The sequence below is a fragment of the Heloderma suspectum genome, chromosome 1 (genome assembly GCF_057233095.1).
Source record: "Heloderma suspectum isolate Gila_16-S chromosome 1, 16-S_ref, whole genome shotgun sequence".
NCBI classification, from domain to species: Eukaryota; Metazoa; Chordata; class Lepidosauria; order Squamata; family Helodermatidae; genus Heloderma; species Heloderma suspectum.
In genome coordinates, this window is record NC_139458.1 from 440501254 (window position 1) to 440525302 (window position 24049).

A 24049-nucleotide genomic window follows, 5' to 3' on the forward strand; every position below is an offset into this window, starting at 1 on the left:
CTTGAGATCGACAGGCCTATGGTCAAGGAACACCTCATTACTTTGAATGAGTTCAAATCTCCAGGGCCAGATGAACTGCATCCTAGAGTAATAAAGGAACTGGCAGAAGAACTCTCAGAACCGCTGTCTATTCTCTTTGAGAAATCATGGAGGACCGGGGAAGTGCCAGATGACTGGAGGAGGGCTAACGTTGTCCCTATCTTCAAAAAGGGTAAAAAGGAGGAACCTGGGAACTACAGACCAGTCAGTCTGACATCAATCCCTGGGAAAATTCTGGAGCAGATCATAAAGCAATCCATCTGGAAGCACCTTGACAACAATGCCGTGATTACTCGAAGCCAACATGGATTTGTCAAAAACAAGTCCTGCCAGACAAATCTGATCTCATTTTTTGATCAAGTCACCTCCCTTGTAGACCGTGGGAATGCTGTAGACATCATATACCTCGACTTCAGCAAAGCTTTCGACAAAGTGCCCCATGATATCCTGATGAGCAAACTTGCTCGAAGTGGGCTAGATGAAACAACGATCATGTGGATCCACAGTTGGCTACAGAATCGGACTCAAAGAGTGCTTATCAATGGGACCTTCTCAAGCTGGGGAGAGGTAACGAGCGGGGTACCGCAGGGCTCAGTCCTGGGCCCAGTGCTCTTCAACATTTTTATTAATGACTTGGAGGAGGAGGTGCAGGGAATGCTGATCAAATTTGCAGATGACACAAAATTGGGAGGGATAGCTAATACTTTGGAAGACAGAAACAAAATTCAAAGTGATCTTGATAGACTGGAGTGCTGGGCAGAAAACAACAGAATGGCATTTAATAGGGACAAATGCCAAGTTCTGCACCTAGGAAAAAGAAACCAAATGCACAGTTACAAGATGGGGGATACGTGGCTCAACCACACTACGAGCGAGAAGGATCTTGGAATTGTCGTCGATCACAAGCTGAATATGAGCCAACAATGTGATGTGGCTGCAAAAAAGGCAAATGCTATTTTGGGCTGCATTAATAGAAGCATCGCTTCCAAATCCCGGGAAGTACTAGTTCCCCTCTACTCAGCACTGGTTAGGCCTCATCTGGAGTACTGTGTCCAGTTCTGGGCACCACACTTTAAGAAGGATGCAGACAAGCTGGAGAGGGTTCAAAGGAGGGCAACAAAGATGATCAGGGGACTGGAAACAAAGCCCTATGAAGAGAGACTGAAAGAACTGGGCATGTTTAGCCTTGAGAAGAGAAGACTGAGGGGAGATATGATAGCACTCTTCAAGTACTTGAAAGGTTGTCACAGAGAAGAAGGCCAGGATCTCTTCTTGATCATCCCAGAGTGCAGGACACGGAATAATGGGCTCAAGTTACAGGAAGCCAGATTCCGGCTGAACATCAGGAAAAACTTCCTGAGTGTCAGAGCAATACGGCAATGGAACCAATTACCTGGGGAGGTGGTGGGCTCTCCCACACTGGAGGCCTTTAAGACGAGGCTGGACAGCCATTTGTCAGGGATGCTCTGACTTGGATTCCTGCATTGAGCAGGGGGTTGGACTCGATGGCCTTGTAGGCCCCTTCCAACCCTACTATTCTATGATTCTATTCTATGGTATACGATCATAGAATCATAGAATAGTAGGGTTGGAAGGGGCCTACAAGGCCAACCCCCTGCTAAGTGCAGGAATCCAAGTCAGAGCATCCCTGACAGATGGCTGTCCAGCTTCATCTTGAATGCCTCCAGTGTGGGAGAACCCACCACCTCCCTAGGGAATTGGTTCCACTGCTGTATTGCTCTAACAGTCAGAAAGTTTCTCCTGATGTTCAGCCGGAATCTCGCTTCCTGTCACTTGTGCCCATTCTTCAATGTCCTGCATTCTGGGATGATCGAGAAGAGATCCTGGCCTTCCTCTCTGTGACAACCTGTCAAGGACTTGAAGAGCGCTATCCTATCTCCCCTCAGTCTTCTCTTCTCGAGGCTAAACATGCCCAGTTCTTTCAGTCTCTCTTCATAGGGCTTTGTTTCCAGGCCCCTGACAGGACGGTAGAGCTGGGTCCGTCCTGTGAGGTTGGTTGCTGGCATGGTGCCATTTTCTGGTTGGTTTCCCTTGTTAGAATGCATTTGCTGTTCACAGGCAGATTGCTCTCTGAAGCTGATCGCCCTCTGAATGCTTCTGCCTGGGATGTGAGTCAGCCGGACTAAGCAAACAACGGGATTGCTGACAAGAAAGAAAAGCCCTGCCTTTGCTGGGGGCTGGTGGGTAGGTGCGAGCACCACAAATGTGTGAGTGGCCTGGAACATGCTAGCGGGGAGGATTGTGCTGAGCGTCACCCACAGCTCCCTGGGCTCTTTGTCAGCACTCCCTGTGCTGAGCGAGCGGCAGGGGGCTGTGCAGACAGAGGGGATTTAGCAGGGAGATCAGATTACCTGCCAGCCTGGTGGCATTGTACAAGTGCCCCATGTCTGGGCTGGCACCACATCTGTAGCTCAGCAAAATCTTCCAGACCCCTGTTAGTCTTGCGGCAAAAACAACAAAGCCTTGTGACATCGTTATTACAACAGAAGCTTTCGTGGACTAGAGTCCATCAGATGCCTGAAGTGTTATGCTAAGTTGGCAGGTATATATAAACACTGATGGATGTAAAGGACACAATTGCAAGTAGTGGGGCCAACTGGCCATGGAAAGCAAAAAGTACAGTCTATGTGAAGCTTAAATGAGCTGTCATCTAGGACTGCTTCAGGGTTTGGCCCCGTGTTTGTGTCTCTGCTATGTGGTCTACAAGGATCAGACCCTGCAACAAACCCAGATGCCAACTCTGTCCCCATACCTACTTGGGCAGTGCTATCACAGGACCTAATAATGATGATCATCCACAACATATACTTATTTATTTGAATATTTATCAATATCCTGTTGTGAATAGTTACAGAGCATATCATATACACTGACATGGTCACAGATGATATGTTCTTCCCAGGTAGGGCTGGAAAACCTCCTGCCTGAAATCCTGGAGAGCTGCTGCTGCCAGTCAGCATTGACAATACTGTTCCATAGTTGGAGAGGGCGGGGGATAGGGGGAGATACCCAACAGGAGGGAGTAGTCTCTGCTGGGCCATAAAGCTGGGAAAATTCAGATTTTTTTTTTGTTTAGGTTACAGCTGAAAGCACATTGGGATGTGTAGATTCTAGCAGTTTCTCAAAAGCTTAGGCAACCCAGTGCTTGGGGTCATTACCAATGTTTGGATGGAAAGACCTGTCTGGATACTGCAGTCTGTCTGAATGCTGGGCCAGATGAGTGTGCTGTCTTGTATGCTTCCCATGCAGAAGGAAACAAAGAAATGGAGCCAAGCTGGCACGGTGGCTTCTGTCCAGTAGCTGATGCCTCGAGAGCTAAGGCTGGTTTTGTTGGTCAGACATGAGAATTCCAAGTGCTCTAGCAATAATAATGTGGAATCTTCTTCAGATAACTCGCATTACACCCTTGAGCAGGCTTCCCCAACCTGGTGTCCTGCACGTGTTTTGGACTTCAACTCCCATCAGCCTCAGTGAACATGGCCAGGAATGCTGGAAAAACTTCCTGACTGTCAGAGCAATACGACAATGGAACCAATGACCTAGGGAGGTGGTGGGCCACACTGGAGGCATTCAAGATGAAGCCGGACAGCCATCTGTCAGGGATGCTCTGACTTGGATTCCTGCATTGAGCAGGGGGTTGGATTCGATGATCTTATAGGCCCCTTCCAACCCCACTATTCTATGATTCTATGAAATTGTAGTCCAAAACATCTGGAGGGCACCAGGTCGGGGAAGGCTACCCTTGAGGAAGGGCCATGGCTCAGTGGCTGGGCACCTGCTTTGCATGCAGAAGGTCTCAGGTTTAATCCCTGGCAACATTTCCAGCTGGACTCAGAAAGACTCTTGTCTGAAACCCTGGAGAGCCATTGCTGCCAGTCAGTGTCAATGATACTGGGCTAGATGGACCAAAGATCTGACTCGGTATAAAGCAGCTTCCAGTGTCTCCTCTCGAGGCATGTTTCATTTGGCTTGCAGGCCCTTCTTCGGGAATACTGATACTCTCAATTTCTATGTCTTGTAGAAATGAGCATCTCGCCCACCTGGATGCTGATTTTTGGCCATGCCTAGAGCCCTGTGCACTCAGTATGTGGGCCCACATTAGCCCCCCCTTCCCCATAGCCCCGTCCCAGCTACGTCACTTCCCCGTGAAGCTTCGCCCAGTAGCCTAAGAAGAATGGCATGGTAGCTGTCCCAGAGCATGGGCTGGCACTGTGAGCAGCAGGTGTGCAGGACAGGACACGGCCCAGGGGCTGCAGTTCACAACATGAGGGTGGCCCATTGCATAGCTGAATGAATACTGGCCCTTGGATCCCAGCCTTAAGGCAAGCAAAGTTCAAGCCTCTTGCTGTTCCACTCTCCTGACCTTTGTAGGCTTCCTTGCTAAGACGGGCAGAAAGGGCCCAGCACTGCCCGGGGAGAATCATAGAATAGTAGGGTTGGAAGGGGCCTACAAGGCCAGAAGTGAGTCACTTCCCCACAAATGACAAGGCAGCCAGCTCCCCACTGGTATGCTGTCTTCCCCACCTGCTGGTTTGGTCCAAACTGCAGCTGTGAGCCCTGGCAGGGGTTGCCTTCACTCTTCATGCAGACAGCTGCTCTGCCCTTCTTCCGGGCTGCCTATGTAGCTACGGCTCAGTGTGTGTGTTTGCGGGTGGGGATTGCTGTGGCCTATCGTGTCCTAGCAGGACAACTGCTCATGACCTGGGGTCCCCCTGCCAGAGCCTTTGGGGGCTCTAATCCCATCTTAAAATGAGATTTGGTCACTGTCTAAACTTTGCTGGGATTTAGGTGCCTTATTTAGACCTGGTTCTGGAGGTGCCATTGTGATTTCAGAAAGAGGTAGAAGCAGTGGAAGGGACTGGGCATCCAAGCTTCTTGGCTCCCTTCCGTCTAGCAGGAAGGCAGGCACATGGCATGCCACTCTCCATGCCAGGCTAGGCAGGGGCATCACAGGCTGGCCCCCAAGGGAGTGGGCCATGAAGGTGTAGTCCACTGTGCACCAGCCAGGGAGGTGCCGCAGCCTGAACGGGGCATGTTCACTTGAGCAAAGGCCAGCAGGGTGGGGGGGACTGCTCCCAGAGGGGTAGTTTGGGCCTGCTGTGCACACCTTTCCCCACCTCAAGGATGATGGTTTTTGTTTGCACTGACGTCATCTGAGCTGCTGTTCAGGGACAGAGCGGCCTCTCCTCTCTCTCGTGGGGAGGGGCAGTGCAAGCTCTGCCCTGGCAGCAGTCATAGAATCATAGAATAGTAGGGTTGGAAGGGGCCTACAAGGCCGTCGAGTCCAACCCCCTGCTCAGTGCAGGAATCCAAGTCAGAGCATCCCTGACAGATGGCTGTCCAGCCTCGTCTCGAACGCCTCCAGTGTGGGAGCGCCCACCGCCTCCCTGGGGAATGGGTTCCACTGTCATATTGCTGTAACGGTCAGGAAGTTTTCCCTGATGTTCAGCCAGAATCTGGCTTCCCATAAGTTGAGCCCATTATTCCGTATCCTACAATCTGGGATGATGGAGAAGAGATCCTGGTCTTCTTCTCTGTGACAACCTTTCAAGGACTTGAAGAGTGCTATCATATCTCCCCTCAGTCTTCTCTTCCCAAGGCTAAACATGCCCAGTTCTTTCAGTCTCTCCTCTTAGGGCTTTGTTTCCAGTCCCCTGATCATCTTTGTTGCCCTCCTCTGAACCCTCTCCAGCTTGTCTGCATCCTTCTTAAAGTGTGGTGCCCAGAACTGGACACAGGGCTCCAGATGAGGCCTAACCAGTGCTGAGTAGAGGGGAATTAGTACTTCCCGGGATTTGGAAGATATGCTTCTATGAATGCAGCCCAAAATAGCGTTTGCCTTTTTTGCAGCCACATCCCATTGTTGGCTCATATTCAGCTTGTGATCGACAACAATTCCAAGATCCTTCCCATTTGTAGTGTGGTTGAGCCATGTATCCCCCATCTTGTAACTGTGCATTTGGTTTCTTTTTCCTAGGTGCAGAACTTGGCATTTGTCCCTATTAAATGTCATTCTGTTGTTTTCTGCCCAGCGCTCCAGTCTATCCAGATCACTTTGAATTTGGTTTCTGTCTTCCAAAGTATTAGCTATCCCGCCCAATTTGGTGTCATCTGCAAATTTGATCAGCATTCCCTGCACCTCCTCCTCCAAGTCATTAATAGAAATGTAGAAGAGCCCTGGGCCCAGGACTGAGCCCTGCGGTACCCCACTCATTACCTCTCCCCAGTTTGAGAAGGTCCCATTGATAAGCACTCTTTGAGTCCGATTCTGTAGCCAACTGTGGATCTACCGGATCGTTGTTTCATCTAGCCCACTTTGAGCTAGTTTGCGCATCAGGATATCATGGGGCACTTTGTCGAAAGCTTTGCTGAAGTCGAGGTATATGATGTCTACAGCATTCCCACGGTCTACAAGGGAGGTGACTTGATCCAAAAATGAGATCAGATTTGTCTGGCAGGACTAGTTTTTGACAAATCCATGTTGGCTTCGAGTAATCATTGTTGCCAAGGTGCTTCCAGATGGATTGCTTTATGATCTGCTCCAGAATTTTCCCAGGGCTTGATGTCAGACTGACTGGTCTGTAGTTCCCAGGTTCCTCCTTTTTACCCTTTTTGAAGATAGGGACAACGTTAGCCCTCCTCCAGTCATCTGGCACTTCCCCCGTCCTCCATGATTTCTCAAAGAGAATAGACAGCAGTTCTGAGAGTTCTTCTTCCAGTTCCCTTATTACTCTAAGATGCAGTTCATCTGGCCCTGGAGATTTGAACTCATTCAAAGTAATGAGGTGTTCCTTGACCATATGTATCTATCTCAAGCTGCAGCCCTGCCCCTTCAGCCTGTACTTGGCCTTTGCCAGGGGGGTCATAGACCCTCTTTTGGGAGAAGACTGAGCCAAAGTAGGAATTGAGCACCTCTGCCTTTTCTTTGTCATCTGTTATCATTTTGCCATCCTTATTTAATAGCTGAACCACCATTTCTTTCCTCTGTCTCTTACTATGCACGTAGCTGAAGAAAGCCTTTTTGTTTTTAGCATCCCTTGCTAACCTCAGCTCGTTCTCAGCTGTAGCTTTCCTGACACCATCCCTGCAATTCTGTGCTACCTGCCTGTACTCTTCCTTTGTTACTTGGCCTTCTTTCCACTTCCTATATGTGTCCTTTTTTGTTTTCAGGTCATCCCTAAGCTTTTTGTGAAGCCACATTGGCTTCTTCTGTTGTCTTCCACCTTTTCTTCTTGTTGGAATTGTTTGTGATTGTGCCTTGAGAATTTCCTTTTTTAAAAGCTCCCACCCATCTTGGACTCCTTTTCTCGTTAGCGTCGCTTGCCATGGGACCTTACTGATCATTGTTCTGAGTTTATGAAAATCTGCTTTCCTAAAATCCCGGGTATGCGTTTGACTACACTCAGCTTTTGCTTCCCTTAGAACCAAGAACTCAAGTACAACATGGTCGCTTTCCCCCAGAGTTCCTGTACCTCCTACTTTACCCACTAATTCATCTCCGTTGGTTAGAGTCAAGTCAAGGATAGCCGATCCTCTAGTTCCTTCCTCTACTTTCTGTAGGAGGAAGTTATCCTCCACATAAGTCAGGAATTTCCTGGAGGGGCCATGTTTTGCAGAATTTGTCTCCCAACAAATATCGGGGAAATTGAAGTCCCCCATTACTACGACATCATGCTTCCTTAAAACATTGGCTATTTGCTTTTCCAAAGTTTCATCCTCGTCTTCTCCTTGGTTGGGTGGCCGGTAGTAGACTCCGACCACCAGGTTCCTTTTATTCTTTGCTCCATTTATTTCAACCCCTATGCTCTCGATGGGGCTACCAAGCTCCTCCTCCTGTATTTCTGTGCAGAGATATGTATTTTCCACATACAGTGCAACCCCACCCCCCTTTCTGTTCCTCCTGTTCTTTTTGAACAAGTTATATCCTTCAATTGCTGTATTCCAGTCATGAGAGTCATCCTACCAAGTCTGTTATACCTATCAGGTCATAATTTCCCTCTTGTATTAAGAGTTCAGGTTCGTTCTGTTTGTTTCCCATACTCTGGGCATTAGTGTATAGACATCGAAGACCATGTGCTTCATAGTCTGGCTTTCTTCCTACATGTGTCTGAAGACTATTATTGGGCGCTATCAGAGCTGTTCTCTACGTTGCAGTGCATGCGCCTACGTCATGTGACAGGCAGCCCAGGAGGAGGTGGCGGGCCTCTGCCCCCGAAAGGGAGCTCCACAGTCCTACACCCTCTGCCCCTGAACTCTTCCATTCTGTTCTCACGGGGAAGAGGCAATAGCCCGTTAAGCTGATCTTGTAACTGTGTGCGTGTAGCCCAGGCCCCCTCTTTGCTGCTCCAGGGCCAGTGGGTGAGAGAGAGAATGGGCACAGCACCAGTTCAGAAAAGAGTCCACACCTGCGGATAACACAGGAAGAGTTCCAGCCATGGCAAGTGCAGTTTGTGTGGCTGCAGCTGCCCAGTACAAACAAGAGCCAGCCCCAGCTGCAGTATACGCCACTGGCTTTGGCGATGCTGCTGGTGGCATTGACAGAAAAAATGTTATAATTAAAACAAGTTATGTAAGTGCTTTGATCTGAAAACCAAAGAAGGTTAATTCTGAGCATCAGGCCCCTAGCACATCTATTCATTCATTCATTCATTTATTCATTTATTAGATGTATTATATTTATATCCCGTCTTTTTTCTTCCTAAGGAACTCAAGACGCCGTACACAATCCTCCTCTCCATTTTATCCTCACAACAACAACTGTGTGAGGTAGAAACATAGAATCACAGCATAGTAGGGTTGGAAGGGGCCTACAAGGCCTTCGAGTCCAACCCCCTGCTCAATGCAGGAATCCAAGTCAGAGCATCCCTGACAGATGGCTGTCCAGCCTTGACTTGAACGCCTCCAGTGTGGGAGAGCCCACCACCTCCCTGGGGAATGGGTTCCATTGTCGTATCACTCTAACAGTCGGGACGTTTTTCCTGATGTTCAGCCGGAATCTGGCTTCCTGTCACTTGAGCCCATGATTCTGTGTCCTGCATTCTGGGCTGATGGAGAAGAGATCCTGGCCTTCCTCTCTGGGACAGCCTTTCAAGTACTTGAAGAGCGCTATCATCCCTCTCCTCAGTCTTCTCTTCCCAAGGCTAAACATGCCCAATTCTTTCAGTCTCTCCTCATAGGGCTTTGTTTCCAGACCCCTGATCGTCTTTGTTGCCCTCCCCTGAACCCTCTCCAGTTTGTCTGCATCCTTCTTAAAATGTGGCACCCAGAACTGGACACAGTACTCCAGATGAGGCCTAACCAGTGCTGAGTAGAGGGGAACTAGTACTTCCCGGGATTTGGAAGCTATGCTTCTATGAATGCAGCCCAAAATAGCGTTTGCCTTTTTTGCAGCTACATCACATTGTTGGCTCATATTCAGCTTGTGATCGGTAGGTTGGGCTGAGAGTGATCATATTCAGCTTGTGATCAGTAGGCTGGGCTGAGAGTCTGCAACTGGCCCAAAGTCACTCACTGAGCTTCCATGGCTAAGTGGGGACTAGAAGCGGGATCTCCCAACTCACAGTCCAGCACTCTAGCCACTACACCACACTGGCTCTCTAGCCACCATTCATTCATTTATGGAAGACAAACACACACAGAGAGCAAAGAGAGAATGCAGTTCTTTCCAGCCCTACTATTCTATGATTCTTCCTCCTATCCCGAAAGTTTGCATTGTCATCCCAAAGGACTGCCAAGTATTCATGGTGTGCATTCCGCTGTTCTACTTGAGCTTCCAATATACTCTTAGTTCTGGGATTGATGTTCCAGCAAGAGCCCTGTCAGGCCAGGCAAAATCAAGCAAGCAGCTGTGCCAGCCTATTGAAAATAACCCTAAGTGGAACCCAGGAGGGATACGCAGGTGCCTGTGGTGCTCTGAATGCTGCTGGCATATCACATGGCTTATTCGGTGCAACTTGCAGCCTCTTTAAAATGCCGATAGTTGGTATTTATTTAATGGACTTAAATCACACCCTTCACTACATTCCGTTTCCAATATAATGAGGCAAGGTTAGGTGATAGATTTTGGATGTCACAAGTTTGCCAGAGTGGGAGAGGCAGGTCATATCCCTGGGGCACAGTTGACTGGGAAGTTCTCATTTGCAAGCCCTAGGAGCTGTGTGCGAGTGCAGCACTGTTTCTTGCCTAGCCCCCATCTTATTTCAGTGCATGCGCAGAAGAACGTCCTGCTGGATTGCGCCCCATGTTCTTTAGTGCATGTTGTGTACATAGATGTATGTGCCACTTGGATGTTTCTGCATAATGTATTGGGCCAGTCTGCATATCATTAATTCTGTAGCATTTTGTGACGGTGTGCTAATGTCATGATTGGTACCACCAGCTTAAGCAGCACGTCGTGATCAGACTTTGTGAAAGGAATCATGTACTACTTTTTGCATACGTGGAGTTTTCTGGAAACAAGCATGTTGCAGACTAGAAGGTGCCCCCAGGGTGTAGGTAGCCTGCACTGCTGCAGTCATGGCTCCTGAGCTCCTGCCTTTATTCTCCTGCTTTGGAAGGGTTTTGGTCAGACTCTGCTCCATGGCTTTTTTTCTCCTAGAACTCCTTGGCTTGAGGGAGATTGGCTGATGCCCTACTTAAGTCATTTTCAGTGTGGTACTTCTAATGCCTGATTGCGCTGAGCAACTTTTTAAAGTCATGGCATTCCGTAAGCAAGCATATAATAGCTCCTGTTCTCTGTGTGTGACTCTGATGTCGTCTCCAGTCAGCATGCGGCAGACAGCAGCCATGAGTTGTAAGTTAACGACCCGTTATATTAGCAATTTGTTGTGTGATATAATGGAGAGACATGAGATTTCAGGATTCGGATTAAGTGAAGAGTGTTTTGAAGCTTTAGTTCTGCTCAGATCTCCACACCATGTTGTTGCATAGTGATCGTTATATATGCAGCTGGAGCTTGCGTCCACCTTCCCTCTCTGAGGGGTTTAACTACATCCAGGGAGCAAACCTGCTCAAATCCACCAGCAGCTGGTGGGTTGTGGAGATCTCTAGACTGCAGGGAGGATGGGGATTGAGTGGGGGCTGGGCTGGGGCTGGGGAGATCTAACTACGCAGCCGCCCTCCTCCTCCTCCTCTGCTCCACCCCGGCCGTTCCCTGTTTTAGGTTTTTGTCTCTGTTCGGCGTTTGCTCTCGCCTGGCCATCCGTACCAGGCATTGGCTGCATGGAAATTATTGTCCTGGGCCTTCTGCCTCACCCTGCTCTGAGGGTCGGGTCTTCTTTCCTGAAGGATCTGTCCAGTTCGTCGCCAGCAGCCTAGACCCTTCTTTCTTCTATTAGGGGCTCCTGTGGAATCTTGCTCCTTTTTCTCACCCCAGTGTTTGTCCAGGAGAAGTCATGCTCCTGCTTTGGAGCCTGTATGGGAGCAGTTGCAAAGGCAGTCAGGCTGCATGGTCTTCGCCAGAGAGAGGCTCCGTGGGGCGGAGCCTGACACGGAGGTGCCAGGCTGGAGAGTCAGCAGCTCTGGATCCATTCTGTTAATGTCTTTGCTTAAGTGCCTTTTCAAAAATCAGCCAAATTCATGGGTTTATCCATCACTAGATCTTCCAGCCATGATAAGGAAAGAAGGAAAACCCTGCCGTTGGAGGCGACGGACCTCTTGAGTCCCAAATGCTGAGGGAAACTGGAAGACAGGCCTCTCTGTCATGCACTGCCTGGAACTTGCTTTATTTAGAGTATGTGGGTGCTCTCTTTTGGCTCCGTATGGGGCTTCTGGAGGTAACAGGAATTGTGGCTGGGCTTGATGGACCTTTGGTAGGGTCCTGCTGCATGATGCAGGCCAGTGAGTAACCCAGCAGCCTTTCTGCAAACCCAGGCTCTGCTGGTGAACCTGAGCCCGAGCAGCTGTCCCTGTGCTCAGCTGTCTGTGGGGACTCTGGCTCCCCCTCCCCTTCCCACCCCGCCTCCATGGGAGCATCAGCAACTCACCCATGTCTGGTATTTCTCCACAGTGGCATTCAAATAATCTCCCCCTTCCCTGGCCAAATGGCCCAGTGGTAGCAAGCTGGGGTCCGCTGGCCCACCACCCCTTTCCATGTGTCGCATTCCACCCATGATGGCATGTGCAGGGATGCCCGTCAGCAGCGCTCCAGGAAAGGAACGATTCCCTCCTTTGGGCATGTGAGGAAGCTGAGGAGGGGGGCCCCTGGGGGCTTCCACTGCAGTTCCTGCCTCTTTTGCTGACTGGTCGCCTTGCCATTAGGTGGCCTGTCAACTGCGGCCTTGGACACACTGGGGTTGTCCGGGCCTAGAGCGCTTTAGCCATGAGGAGGGGGCGCGGGGGACTTGCTTCGGAGGGAGTGCATGGCTCCCTTGTGGTTTTGGACTTCCGCAGGGTGCACCCCCCCCCACCCTTACTTGAGCTGCCCTTCCCCACAATGAGAGTTGTAAAAATAAAGTTTCATGAAGTCCTTACTGTACTTAACCTCAGAGTTGCAAGTTTCCTCTGAAAGTCTCCCATGTGGTAGACTTTTACCATATATTTATCATGGTTTGGGTCTCCTAGATGAGGAGAAAATGAGCATTTGACACAAGGAAACATGTTTAGAAAATAGAAGTTGAATAGCTCCACTTTCTCCATCACCTGTTAACAATTCACCATTTTCCCTAAACAGGGGACCTTCCCCTGCCTCTATCTTCTTGCTCCTAACACAGCCAGAGAAGCCCCGTTTGCTGTTCTTAGCGTCCATCACCAGCCTCAGATCATTCCGGGCCTTCCCCTTCCCCCACTGGCCCTTGCTTGAGGGAGCTATCCTGCTGGTGCCTGCCTCTGCGGGACTTCCTTTTGCCAGAAGCTGTCCCAAGTATCTTTTCCTGGGCTTCTGTTCAAGATGGTTCCCTGTGGAAGCACATTTTGGGTTGTATTTATCTTGTGGTTTACCTGTCCGCGTTAGGGGTGGGGTGGCGGCAGTTGAGCTACGAGGGTGTTTTATTGCAGAGCAGCAGACCATGCGACAGAATGCTCTCAAAGTGCCAGCCAGCCATTCTGAGCTGCCCGAAGACTGTTCCAATAGATAGCCCTGGCCATTGGCTGGGAATGGCTCTGTAGGGAGCTTTTTTCCCTTTTGGGGAGGCGGGCTGCAGAGCATCAGAATGCATGCGTCTCCACTTGGTTGTCAGGAAAGGAATACGCCCCAAGCATCACTCCTCAAGTTCCATCCCAGTGTGGCCTCTTGACAGCTCAGCTGAAAGCTGCTTGCTGTCTCTTGGGCAGGTGGTGGTTGCTGCCATCTTGGCCCTACTGGAAAGTAGTTGTGGGCTGCAGTGGTTCTCCCTGCCCTCTTCCTCTTGCTGCAAAGCAGTCTGCTCTTCTAATCCCTTCTGGGAAGATCCTTTCAGTAGCCAGGTGGTGGAGCACTCCAACTGTCCCACCAGATGTGTGCTGCCTGTCATCACTTGTACAAGCAGGAGGGAATTTACTGGCTCATGGCCTGCTTTGTCTGTTCTACCCTGTGGCAGGGAGGCAGCAGGACCAAGTGTCCTGAGAATGTGGCTCGCGAACATGGGTCTCACCCTGGGGCTCTGCAGAAGGAGGTGGGAATTCTGGCTTGGGTAAGGAGGGGATGCAGCAAGAAGCCTGCTGGATATTCAGAGGATGCCCAAGAGATCTGTGTGTGTGTGTGTGTGTGTGTGTGTGTGCGCGCGCGTGTGTGTGTGTGTGTAGTCCACTTCCCTGGGGTAGCCAAACAAGGAGCCATGGGGCTGCAAGGAGTTCCTTGCAGCTCCCCCTCATCCTGACTCTCATTGTTGCTATGTATTAAGCACTCAACCTCTGCTTTTACAGCAAAAGTGTAAGCAGATTTAGCCCCTTAATCCAACCCGGTCCAGCCTTTCCTCAAGCTGCCTCCAATTCCTGATTCTGGTGGGTGCGGTGGGAATCATTTAGGGTCTCAGGAAAGGGCAGGCTTCAAGGAGCAGGGGGTGATGAGTGCCTTTTGGGGATCAGATGTTGACCAGAGCGGAGCTGGAAGTGTTGTGATGATGCAGTATCGCCGCACTGGGTTCTCTGGAATCAATTTGGAGCAATCAGTCCTGTGCAGATTGAGTCGGGGAATAAAAGTGGGCCCTGGGGAGTTTCGTGGTGGGCCCATAGACAGACAAGTCTTTGGGATGGGCCGGCTTCCTCTGGGTCTAGGAGGTTTAAAGGGATCCTTGCTTTAATTTGGGGAAAACCCATCTCTGTGGCAGCTGTAGATGATGAAAACTGGGCAGAGCTCCACAGTAGTGCTACAGCATTTCCACATTGCTTCTGATGGTGCTTTTCCTCTTTGGAATGTGGGGATTTAAATAGCCAATGTTTCAAGGAAGCATGATGTAGTAGTAATGGGGGACTTCAATTTCTCCAATATTTGCTGGGAGACAAATTCTGCAAAACATGGCCCCTCCAGGAAATTCCTGACTTGTGTTCTGGCTAAATAGGAACTAGAGGATCGGCTATCTTTGACTTGATCTTAACCAACAGGGATGACTCAGTGGGTAAAGTAACAGTTACAGGAACTCTGGGGGAAAGCGACCATGTTGTACTTGAGTTCTTGGTTCTAAGGGAAGCAAAAGCCGAGTGTAGTCAAACACGTGCCCTGGAGTTTAGGAAAGCTGATTTTAATAAACTCAGAACAATGATCAGTAAGGTCCCATGGCAAGCGACTCTAACGAGAAAAGGAGTCCAAGATGGGTGGGAGCTTTTAAAAAAGGAAATTCTCAAGGCACAATCACAAACAATTCCAACAAGAAGAAAAGATGGAAGACAACAGAAGAAGCCAATGTGGCTTCACAAAAAGCTTAGAGATGCCCTGAAAACAAAAAAGGACACATACAGGAAGTGGAAGGAAGCCAAGCAACCAAAGGAGAGCATGGGCAGGCAGCACAGAATTGAAGGGATGGCGTCAGTAAGGCTAAAGCTGAGAACGAGTTGAGGTTATGCTAAAAGCAACAAAAAGGCTTTCTTCACCTGCGTGCATAGTAAAAGACAGAGGAAAGAAATGGTGGTTCAGCTATTAAATAAGGATGGCAAAATGATAACGGATGACAAAGAAAAAGCAGAGGTGCTCAATTCCTACTTTGGCTCAGTCCTCTCCCAAAAGAGGGTCTATGACCCCCCTGGCAAAGACGAAGTACAGGCTGAAGGGGCAGGATTGCAGCTTGAGATTGATAGGCATATGGTCAAGGAACACCTCATTACTTTGAATGAGTTCAAATCTCCAGGGCCAGATGAACTGCATCCTAGAGTAATAAAGGAACTGGCAGAAGAACTCTCAGAACCACTGTCTATTCTCTTTGAGAGATCATGGAGGACAGGTGAAGTGCCAGATGACTGGAGGAGGACTAATGTTGTCCCTATCTTCAAAAAGGGTAAAAAGGAGGAACCTGGGAACTACAGACCACTCAGTCTGACATCAAGCCCTGGGAAAATTCTGGAGCAGATGATGAAGCAGTCCCTTCGGAAGCACCTTGAAAACTCAAAGTTTTGAGATTACTCAAAGCCAACATGGATTTGCCAAGAACAAATCCTTCCAGACAAATCTGATCTCATTTTTTGATCGAGTAACCTCCCTTGTGGACTGTGGGAATGCTGTAGACATCATATACGTGGACTTCAGAAAGCTTTCAACAAAGTGCCCCATGATAGATGAGCAAACTAGCTCAAAGTGGGCTAGATGAAACAACGATCCGGTGGATCCACAGTTGGCTACAGAATCGGACTCCAAAAGTGCTTATCAATGGGGCCTTCTCCAACTGGGGAGAGGTAACGAGTGGGGTACCGCGGGGCTCAGTCCTGGGCCCAGTGCTCTTCAACATTTTTATGAATGACTTGGAGGAGGAGGTGCAGGGAATGCTGATCCAATTTGCAGATGACACCAAATTGGGCGGGATAGCTAATACTTTGGAAGACAGAAACCAAATTCAAAGTGATCTGGATAGACTGGAGCGCTGGGCAGAAAACAACAGAATGACATTGAATAGGGATAAATGCCAAGTTCTGCACCTAGGAAAAAGAAACCAAATGCACATTTACAAGATGGGCGATACGTGGCTCAACCACACTACAAGCGAGAAGGATCTTGGAATTGTTGTTGATCACAAGCTGAATATGAGCCAACAATATGATGTGGCTGCAAAAAAGGCCAATGCTCTTTTGGGCTGCATTCATAGAAGCATAGCTTCCAAATCCCGGGAAGTACTAGTTCCCCTCTACTCAGCACTGACTTGGATTCCTGCATTGAGCAGGGGGTTGGACACGATGGCCTTGTAGGCCCCTTCCAACCCTACTATTCTATGATTCTATGATAGGCCTCATCTGGAGTACTGTGTCCAGTTCTGGGCACCACACTTTAAGAAGGATGCAGACAAACTGGGGAGGGTTCAGAGGAGGGCAGCAAAGATGATCAGGGGACTGGAAACAAAACCCTATGAAGAGAGACTGAAAGAACTGGGCTTGTTTAGCCTTGGGAAGAGAAGACTGAGGGGAGAGATGATAGCACTCTTCAAGTACTTGAAAGGTTGTCCCAGAGAGGAATCATAGAATAGTAGAGTTGGAAGTTGCCTACAAGGCATCGAGTCCAACCCCCTGCTCAATGCAGGAATCCAAGTCAGAGCATCCCTGACAGATGGCTGTCCAGCCTCGTCTTGAACGCCTCCAGTGTGGGAGAGCCCACCACCTCTCAAGGCCAGGATCTCTTCTCCATCATCCCAGAGTGTAGGATACGGAATAATGGACTCAACTTATGGGAAGCCAGATTCTGGGTGAACATCAGGGAAAACTTCCTGACGGTTAGAGCAGTATGACAGTGGAACCCATTCCCCAGGGAGGCAGTGGGCGCTCCCACACTGGAGGCATTCAAGACGAGGCTGGTCAGCCATCTGTCAGGGATGCTCTGACTTGGATTCCTGCATTGAGCAGGGGGTTGGACATGATGGCCTTGTAGGCCCCTTCCAACCCTACTATTCTAATATTTGCCTTCCAGTTTTGTCTAAAACTAGAGAAGGAGCTTTTGACTCAGGCAGGTGAGGAAAAAAGGGGGGGTCTCTGTTTATTGTTTTATTTAGGACATTTTTACCCTGCCTTTCCATTTTATATTTAAAAAATCCTCAGTGAGTAGTACAAGCATTGAATAATACAACAAACACTATACAAATGTTCTGTTTGGGGATGAGGTGGGGAGAAAGGAAGGAAGGAGAGGGAATTGTGATGTGCTTAGTAAAAGTTTCTTTTCTCTGTTTTCCTCATCTAAGAATATGAGAAGAGCCATGCTGGACCAGAACAAAGGTCTCTCTGGTCCAGCATTCTGTTCCTACAGTGGCCAACCAGGGGCCCCAATTGGAAACCGACAAGTAGGACATGAGTGCAACAGCACCCTCCCGCCCATGTTCCCCAGCAGCTGGTGCAGAGAGGCGAATCCCCTCTGATACTGGAGACAGCATAGAGCCATCGGGACTAGTGGCCATGGATCGCTTTCTCCTCCAGGAATTTGTCTGGCCCCCTTTAAAACTATCCAGAGTGGTGGCCATCACTAGAGCTTGGGGTAGCAAATTCCATAGTTGAACTCTGTGCTGTGTGAAGAAGTCATAGAATCATAGAATCATAGAATAGTAGGGTTGGAAGGGGCCTACAAGGCCATCGAGTCCAACCCCCTGCTCAATGCAGGAATCCAAGTCAGAGCATCCCTGACAAATGGCTGTCCAGCCTCGTCTTGAAGGCCTCCAGTGTGGGAGAGCCCACCACCTCCCCAGGTAATTGGTTCCATTGCCGTATTGCTCTGACACTCAGGAAGTTTTTCCTGATGTTCAGCCGGAATCTGGCTTCCTGTAACTTGAGCCCATTATTCCGTGTCCTGCACTCTGGGATGATCAAGAAGAGATCCTGGCCTTCTTCTCTGTGACAACCTTTCAAGTACTTGAAGAGTGCTATCATATCTCCCCTCAGTCTTCTTTTCTCAAGGCTAAACATGCCCAGTTCTTTCAGTGTCTCTTCATAGGGCTTTGTTTCCAGTCCCCTGATCATCTTTGTTGCCCTCCTTTGAACCCTCTCCAGTTTTTCTGCATCCTTCTTAAAGTGTGGTGCCCAGAACTGGACACAGTACTCCAGATGAGGCCTAACCAGTGCTGAGTCCTTCCTTTGATCTGTCCTGAACCTCCCACCATTCATGAGACAACCCCATTGGGTTCTCGTATTATGAGAGAGGAAGAATAACGCCTCCCTATCCGCTTTCTCTACACCACACATAATTTTGTACAGCTCTCTCATGTCTCCCGTTACCTTTTTTCTAAGCTAACCGCCCGCGCTGCCCCCCAACCTCTCCTCCTAGGGGAGTTTCTCTAGCCCCTTGATTGTGTTGGTTGCCCTTTTCTGTACCTTTTCCAGCTGTGCAACATCCTTTTTACGTGCAGTGGCCAGAACCATCCACAGGATTGCAAGTGTGGTTGTGCCATGGATGTGTATAGGATTTGTATTTACTGAAATACTTGGGCTCAAAAGAAAGTTGGTTCCAGGATTCCACATTCATTTCTGCAGCCCCAAGAGACAGACAGCCTGGTTGCACGTGGACAGTCTCCTCACTCACAAAGGCCTCATCCTGAGATTTAGCACGCCAAAAGAGAGGCAAGAGCTAAGCCAACTTCCTCGGCTCACTTGTAAGATGTACAGTGCTTGGATGAGGGGTTGCATGGCGCAGCTCCTAGTCAAGCCCTGCTCTCCTTCCCTGAAGTGTTGAGTAGGGAATATGTTGGGAAAATAAATATATTTACACTGAAGCCACTTGTACAACATGATCGCTGCTCAAATCAGAATTGCAACAGACTATTCCTGGAACGAGGTTTGGAACAATAGAGCTTAACTTCATGCAAGGAAAGAGCAGGCACAAAGCTGAGTTGTGCAGGCAACCCTAAACATTTGCCGCCTTTGGAGATGTCCATATGAATTTGCATTCCCATTTGTCATTGCTAGGCCATTCCGTCTCCTCATGGCCTGTAGAACTGATTTGGGCAAGGACAACTTGTTTAAACCAGAGGTTCTCAAGGTGGGCTGTGTACCACTGCTTGGTCTGTAGGCTTCATTCAGGTGGTCTGCAGAAAGGTTGTGGAACAGTCAAGAATACACAGATTAAAGTATTTCATTAAAGTTTATGGTCTGCCAAGACACCCAGCAATTTTCAGGTGGTCCCCAGGAAGTAAGCTGACTGGTTGAGTCTTAAATTCTGCAGTTCAGAGGCATAAAGTACACGTGGGGTCATGTGGCTGACCTCTTAAGTCCGGGGCATTGCCAGGCTGGCCCAGTGTTCTGTGCTACAGTTCTGAGTTGCAGCCCAGTCTTCGTTTGGGGTTCCAAGAAGGGGACAGGATTTGGCCCATCCCCTCTTGCTCAGAGGTGTGCCATAGGAAATTGCTCTATCCCATGATTTGCTCCCTATTGGTGGTTGGCAGCCATGTGGTGGCTTGGGGTTGAAGCCATGGAGAAGCTTAGCACTGATTGGGCGGGGGGGGGGGCTGTGCCCATGCCCATGCCCATGCCCTTCCTTGCCAGCTGGCAGGCGTTTATCTGTCCTCTGCCCCACCTCTGCTACGGAGTTTGGAGGACAGGAAAGAGGACCAAAGGATGGAAGAGCCTCCCAAACGAGAGAAGGGAATGGAACCTGAGGAAGCAAGCCAACCTCCTGTAAACTGACCAGAGAGCTTTGGCTACGGGGTGGTATAGAAATGCAATAATAAACAAATGAACCTTTCTCTTGCTCTGCCACGTCCGATCTGTTGTTGCTCCTTTTGTGGGTGAGATCAGGAGCTGGTGGCTGGCCAGCCTACCTGCCAGAGGGGCCTTAAGCTGCTTATCAGCCATTCAGTGAAGGGCCCTCCCGCTGGCGGGGCAGGGAGGTTGTGAGGGAGCTGCGCTCTGGGCTTTGTCCTGCTTCTGGGGGGCCTCCTCCAGTCAAGCACGAGGGGCAGGCCTTTCTCTGCAGGGCTGAGGGCAGCAGGGCCAACTCTCAATGCAGCCAGTAGGCCCTGGATCCTGCAGTAGGGAAGTGAAGAAGGCCGGTGTCAGATGTGGATCCCTTGGGATCCTTCCTTTGCAGCTGCCCTGCAAAGTGGTCCTCCAGTGAGCCACGGCAAAGTGGAACCTGGACAGATCTGACTCACTGGGCGCAATCTGCCAGGAAACCCTGTGGCAACTACGAGGGCCTGCAGAAGAGTTGTCCCCTTGCCTCCCGGTGGGGCTCGCGCAGGAGAGCTTCCCCACAGATCGTGGGTTGTGCTGATCATTAGCTAGGAGGCAGGGTGCCATTTTCGCTTTTCTGCCTCTGTCTCCTCCTCGGCTGCCGCACCCCAAACATGCTCCTCCAGAGGCCTAGCGGGTTGGCCTCTGTCCCCCCAGATTTCAGCAATGAGCAGCCTTGGCACCCTTTGGGGGCCGGCCCCGAATACCAGCCGTTCAGGATTTGTCCCCTCTCTCCTGCTCTCCCTGAAGTCCACCCTGGTTCAGCAACAGCGCTCCGAGCCCCCCTTGTAAGGAAGTCGGCATGAAGGGGGTAGCGGGAGAACTGTGGAGGGGCTTTTCGCCAGGTGAACAGATGGCCGGGCCAGGACCCTTCTTGGGGAGAAGTGGCTCGGGTGGCCCAGAAGTGCCGCCTGGGTGATGCGGAGGCCCCTCCTGGCTTGGGAGAGGGCCAAGTGGGCCTGTAGCTCTTTGTTCTGCCTGGCCCTGGGGACTGGCCATGTCAGGCCACCAGCAGGGGCCTGCGTGGCTAGGCCTTCTCCCAGGACCCCGCTGTGTTGTTCCCAGGGTGGGGGCGAGAGGAGAACGGCCCCCCTCCCCTCCGCTGCCCAGATCAACCTCTTTGCCGGGGCAGGCGGGAGGGCTTGCAGTTGCAGCGGGGGAGGAGGGCTGCTTGCCACCTCTGTGCGCCTGCTGCTGTGCCAGTCCTGCCGCCTGATTGGCTGAGCGGGGGGCTTTATGACATGCCTTGGAGCTTGCTGCTGCCCTTTCCCAGGCCGGCCCCTCTTGAGCTGCATGGCGGGCGGGGGCGGGGCTGGCCAGAACCTCTGTCCAGGTGAGTGGCGAGGCGTTGTCCGCCGGCCCCTCTCGGATAGTAGGCGGGCAGAGGGGGGTCCTTCCCTGGGCAAGGGGGGCCTTGGTGCTTCTCCGGCAGCCAAGGCTCAGCCACAGCCAGTCCTTTGCTCTGCAGGCAACCCAGACATGCCCTGGGATCTGGGAGGGCGGCTGCGCAGGCCCACTGTCCCCGGGAGTAGTGGCCGGCAGGGCGGCCCTGGTGGCCCAGGTGGCCCAGTGAATGCTTGCAGGCCAGAGGCGGGGCTGTGCTGGCAGCAGGTGGCGTGGCCTGTGCGGGCTGCATCTCCTGTGGTTCACAGCTCCGCAGCAGCTCCCTTCACATAAACGGCAGAGGATTCGAGCCACGCTTCCGCGGGAGTGGTCAGGTGTGAGCCTGAGAGACAGGACTTCGTGCAAGTCCAAGACACGATGGGGTGGCGGCTGCCATCAGAGAGCTGCACCCTCCTCGTGTGTCTTTGTGCTCTGACCTCTGGGCGTTTGTCCTTTGGCTGACCCAGTGCTGTGAAAACCGGGGTCTTCCGTCGCATGTTATGCGCTGCCCTAAGGATTTGGTTAGCACAGGTGGAGCCTGGATCAGCCCTGGCTGTGTGCTCATCAAATGCAGCCTTTGGCCGTTGCCTGAGTGAACTGCAGGCCCCAGCTGCAGTGGGCCTGCTTGGACAAGCCCCAAGGGGACGGAGGGGTGCTGGGCATTCTAGAGGGCAGTTGTGTGGGGCTGCCCATGAGGTCAGGGAGTCTGCTGCTGTGGGGAAGGAGCAGCTCTGGCTAGTGCCCCTTCTTGCCTCCCCCTCCTGGCTGGTGTGCGCAGGGCTTGTATGTGTGCATTTATTTTCTGTACTTGCCCCGTAGGCGAAGCTCTTGTATCCATATGGAGGCTTCTGAGTCTTTCTTGGGTCCTTTTTCGCCACCAGCACCTCTTCTTTCAACCTGGTCACCACCAGGACCAGGCTGCTGAGCGTGCTCATGGTGCAGCGGACCAGTGACTTGGCATGTGGGTGGGGAGGTGTGACTTGCTTCTCCATATGGCTCATGTGCTTGTGTGAACCACCCAGAGCTCTTTGCTCACAGGCTCCTTCCTCTCAGCAGCAGAGCACATGGCTTGGGTGCGGAAGGTCTCGAGCTCGGTCCTGGGAAGCGTCTCCAGTTCACCTTCAAGGATCTTGCGTGGCAAGTGCTGGGGAAAGGCTCTGCTATTCAGGTCTTTGTCCTTTTGCTCCCTGCCAGCTCGGTTGTGACAAATGTCTCCCTTCTTCCTGCAGTTGGGGCATGGCCGTCAATGTGTACTCCACATCTGTGACTAGCGAAAACCTGAGTCGCCATGACATGCTAGCGTGGGTCAACGACTCTCTGCAGCTCAACTACACGAAGATCGAGCAGCTATGCTCAGGTACTGTGTGGGTCCCGCGGGATCTCTTCTGGCAGTACCTCTGTGGATGGCACAGAGGCTGGCTGTGCCGTGTTTTTGGGAGGGCAGGGGCAGCTGCAGAGCTGGGACGGTGGACGGGATCCCCACGGGAGGCTCCTGGCCAAGGGCAGGGCAGGAGCCAGTTCTCTTGTGTCTCTGCCTCAACAGGTGCTGCCTATTGCCAGTTCATGGACATGCTGTTCCCCGGCTGCATCCACTTGAGGAAGGTGAAGTTCCAGGCTAAGTTGGAGCATGAGTACATCCACAACTTCAAGGTGCTGCAGGCTGCCTTCAAGAAGATGGGGGTGGACAAGGTAGGTCCGCCGGGCGAGAGGCACCAGAGGGCTGCCTCGGTCCCATCCGAGCCCTGCTCAGGGAGGCCGGCCTTCCCTCCGCCAGCGGGCTGCTCCACTGGAGCAGTGGGAGGCACTGTGTCGCTGCCCCTCCTCAGCAGGGCCGCTGGCGGAGGTGGGCCAAGAGGCTGCCCCTTTTCTGCCTCCTGCAGCCCACCGACGGGGCCTGTGCCTCCGCAGAGGCTTGTCCTAGAGTGAGGCGAGGGTGCTGGCGGGCTCCCACCTCACCCTCAGTGCGCATGCGCAAGGGGTGGGCAGGCGTTGTTGCCTCCTCCCATGGCGGCAACGCAGTGTTGCTACGAATTTCCTCTTTGATTTTTCATGTTGGAGCTCAAGATAGGCTGTTTAAAAATGTTTTTTGCTTTGCTATTCTTAATTTATTTGTTATTTTCTGTCTGTTGCATTTTGTGTCTGCTGTAGTTTCTTTTTCCCCTCTGTATGTCAATATCTGGGATCAGAGGACATTTTCACCTGCGGAAGGCACTCACCCTGTGGAGGGGGCATGACTAGAGGGCCAGGACTGGGGGGCCGGCTTGTTTGCGTGGTGACCCTCACCAGCATGCTGCTGCTCCACCGCGACAGGCCGGCTCCCCCCCCCCAACCTCGAGGCTTCCACACTGCCGTTGCCATCCGTCCGCCACACCACTACGTCCTCTGTGTCGCCCAGGGGATCCTTTTCCCAGTTCAGCATCCTCCTTTTTGAGCTGGTCGTGGCCCTCTGGGGTTTTATAAAGCGCGTGGCCATCATCGCAGCCTGCGGAGCATTATGGCGGCTCAGCCTGCTTGTGCGAGGCCCCTCCGGGATGGGTTCCTGGATGTCTTTTGGCCATACCAGAACCTCCAAAACGTGACACTCGTTCTGACCCAGCGGGTCTATCATCAGTACTTCTGGAGTGTTCACGTGCTCCCTCCATGGCACTGACCCCGTGGCCATCATCTTGCACCTCAGCAGGCGGGCAGGACCCTCTGAGCCCTCGCTCTACAGCTGTGGGACTGTGGCATGCTCCACTTACCCAAGTGGCAGTCCATCTCGCTGGCACCACCTCCCTGGCAGGCCTTCTCAGCCGGCTGAATATGGGCTTGCGCAAATGGGTGCTTACACTGTGGGTGTCACGGAGCC

General features: G+C 51.3%; 1 protein-coding gene across 7 annotated transcripts in view; it reads left to right on the forward strand.

Annotated features, from left to right (window-relative positions):
• The window catches only part of MAPRE3 (microtubule associated protein RP/EB family member 3), a 61505-nt gene that overhangs the window by 24679 nt on the left and 12777 nt on the right, over positions 1-24049 (forward strand). For 5 of the 7 annotated variants that reach the window (XM_084833132.1, XM_084832808.1, XM_084833039.1 and 2 more), the window contains exons 2-3: positions 22431-22558; positions 22745-22890. In XM_084833132.1, the coding sequence (XP_084689258.1) occupies positions 22438-22558; positions 22745-22890 (267 nt within the window). In that variant the 5' untranslated portion in view covers positions 22431-22437. Of the gene's footprint in view, positions 1-22257; positions 22339-22430; positions 22559-22744; positions 22891-24049 lie in introns of all 7 variants that reach the window. The other 2 variants (XM_084833217.1, XM_084832893.1) reach the window with 1 other exon arrangement.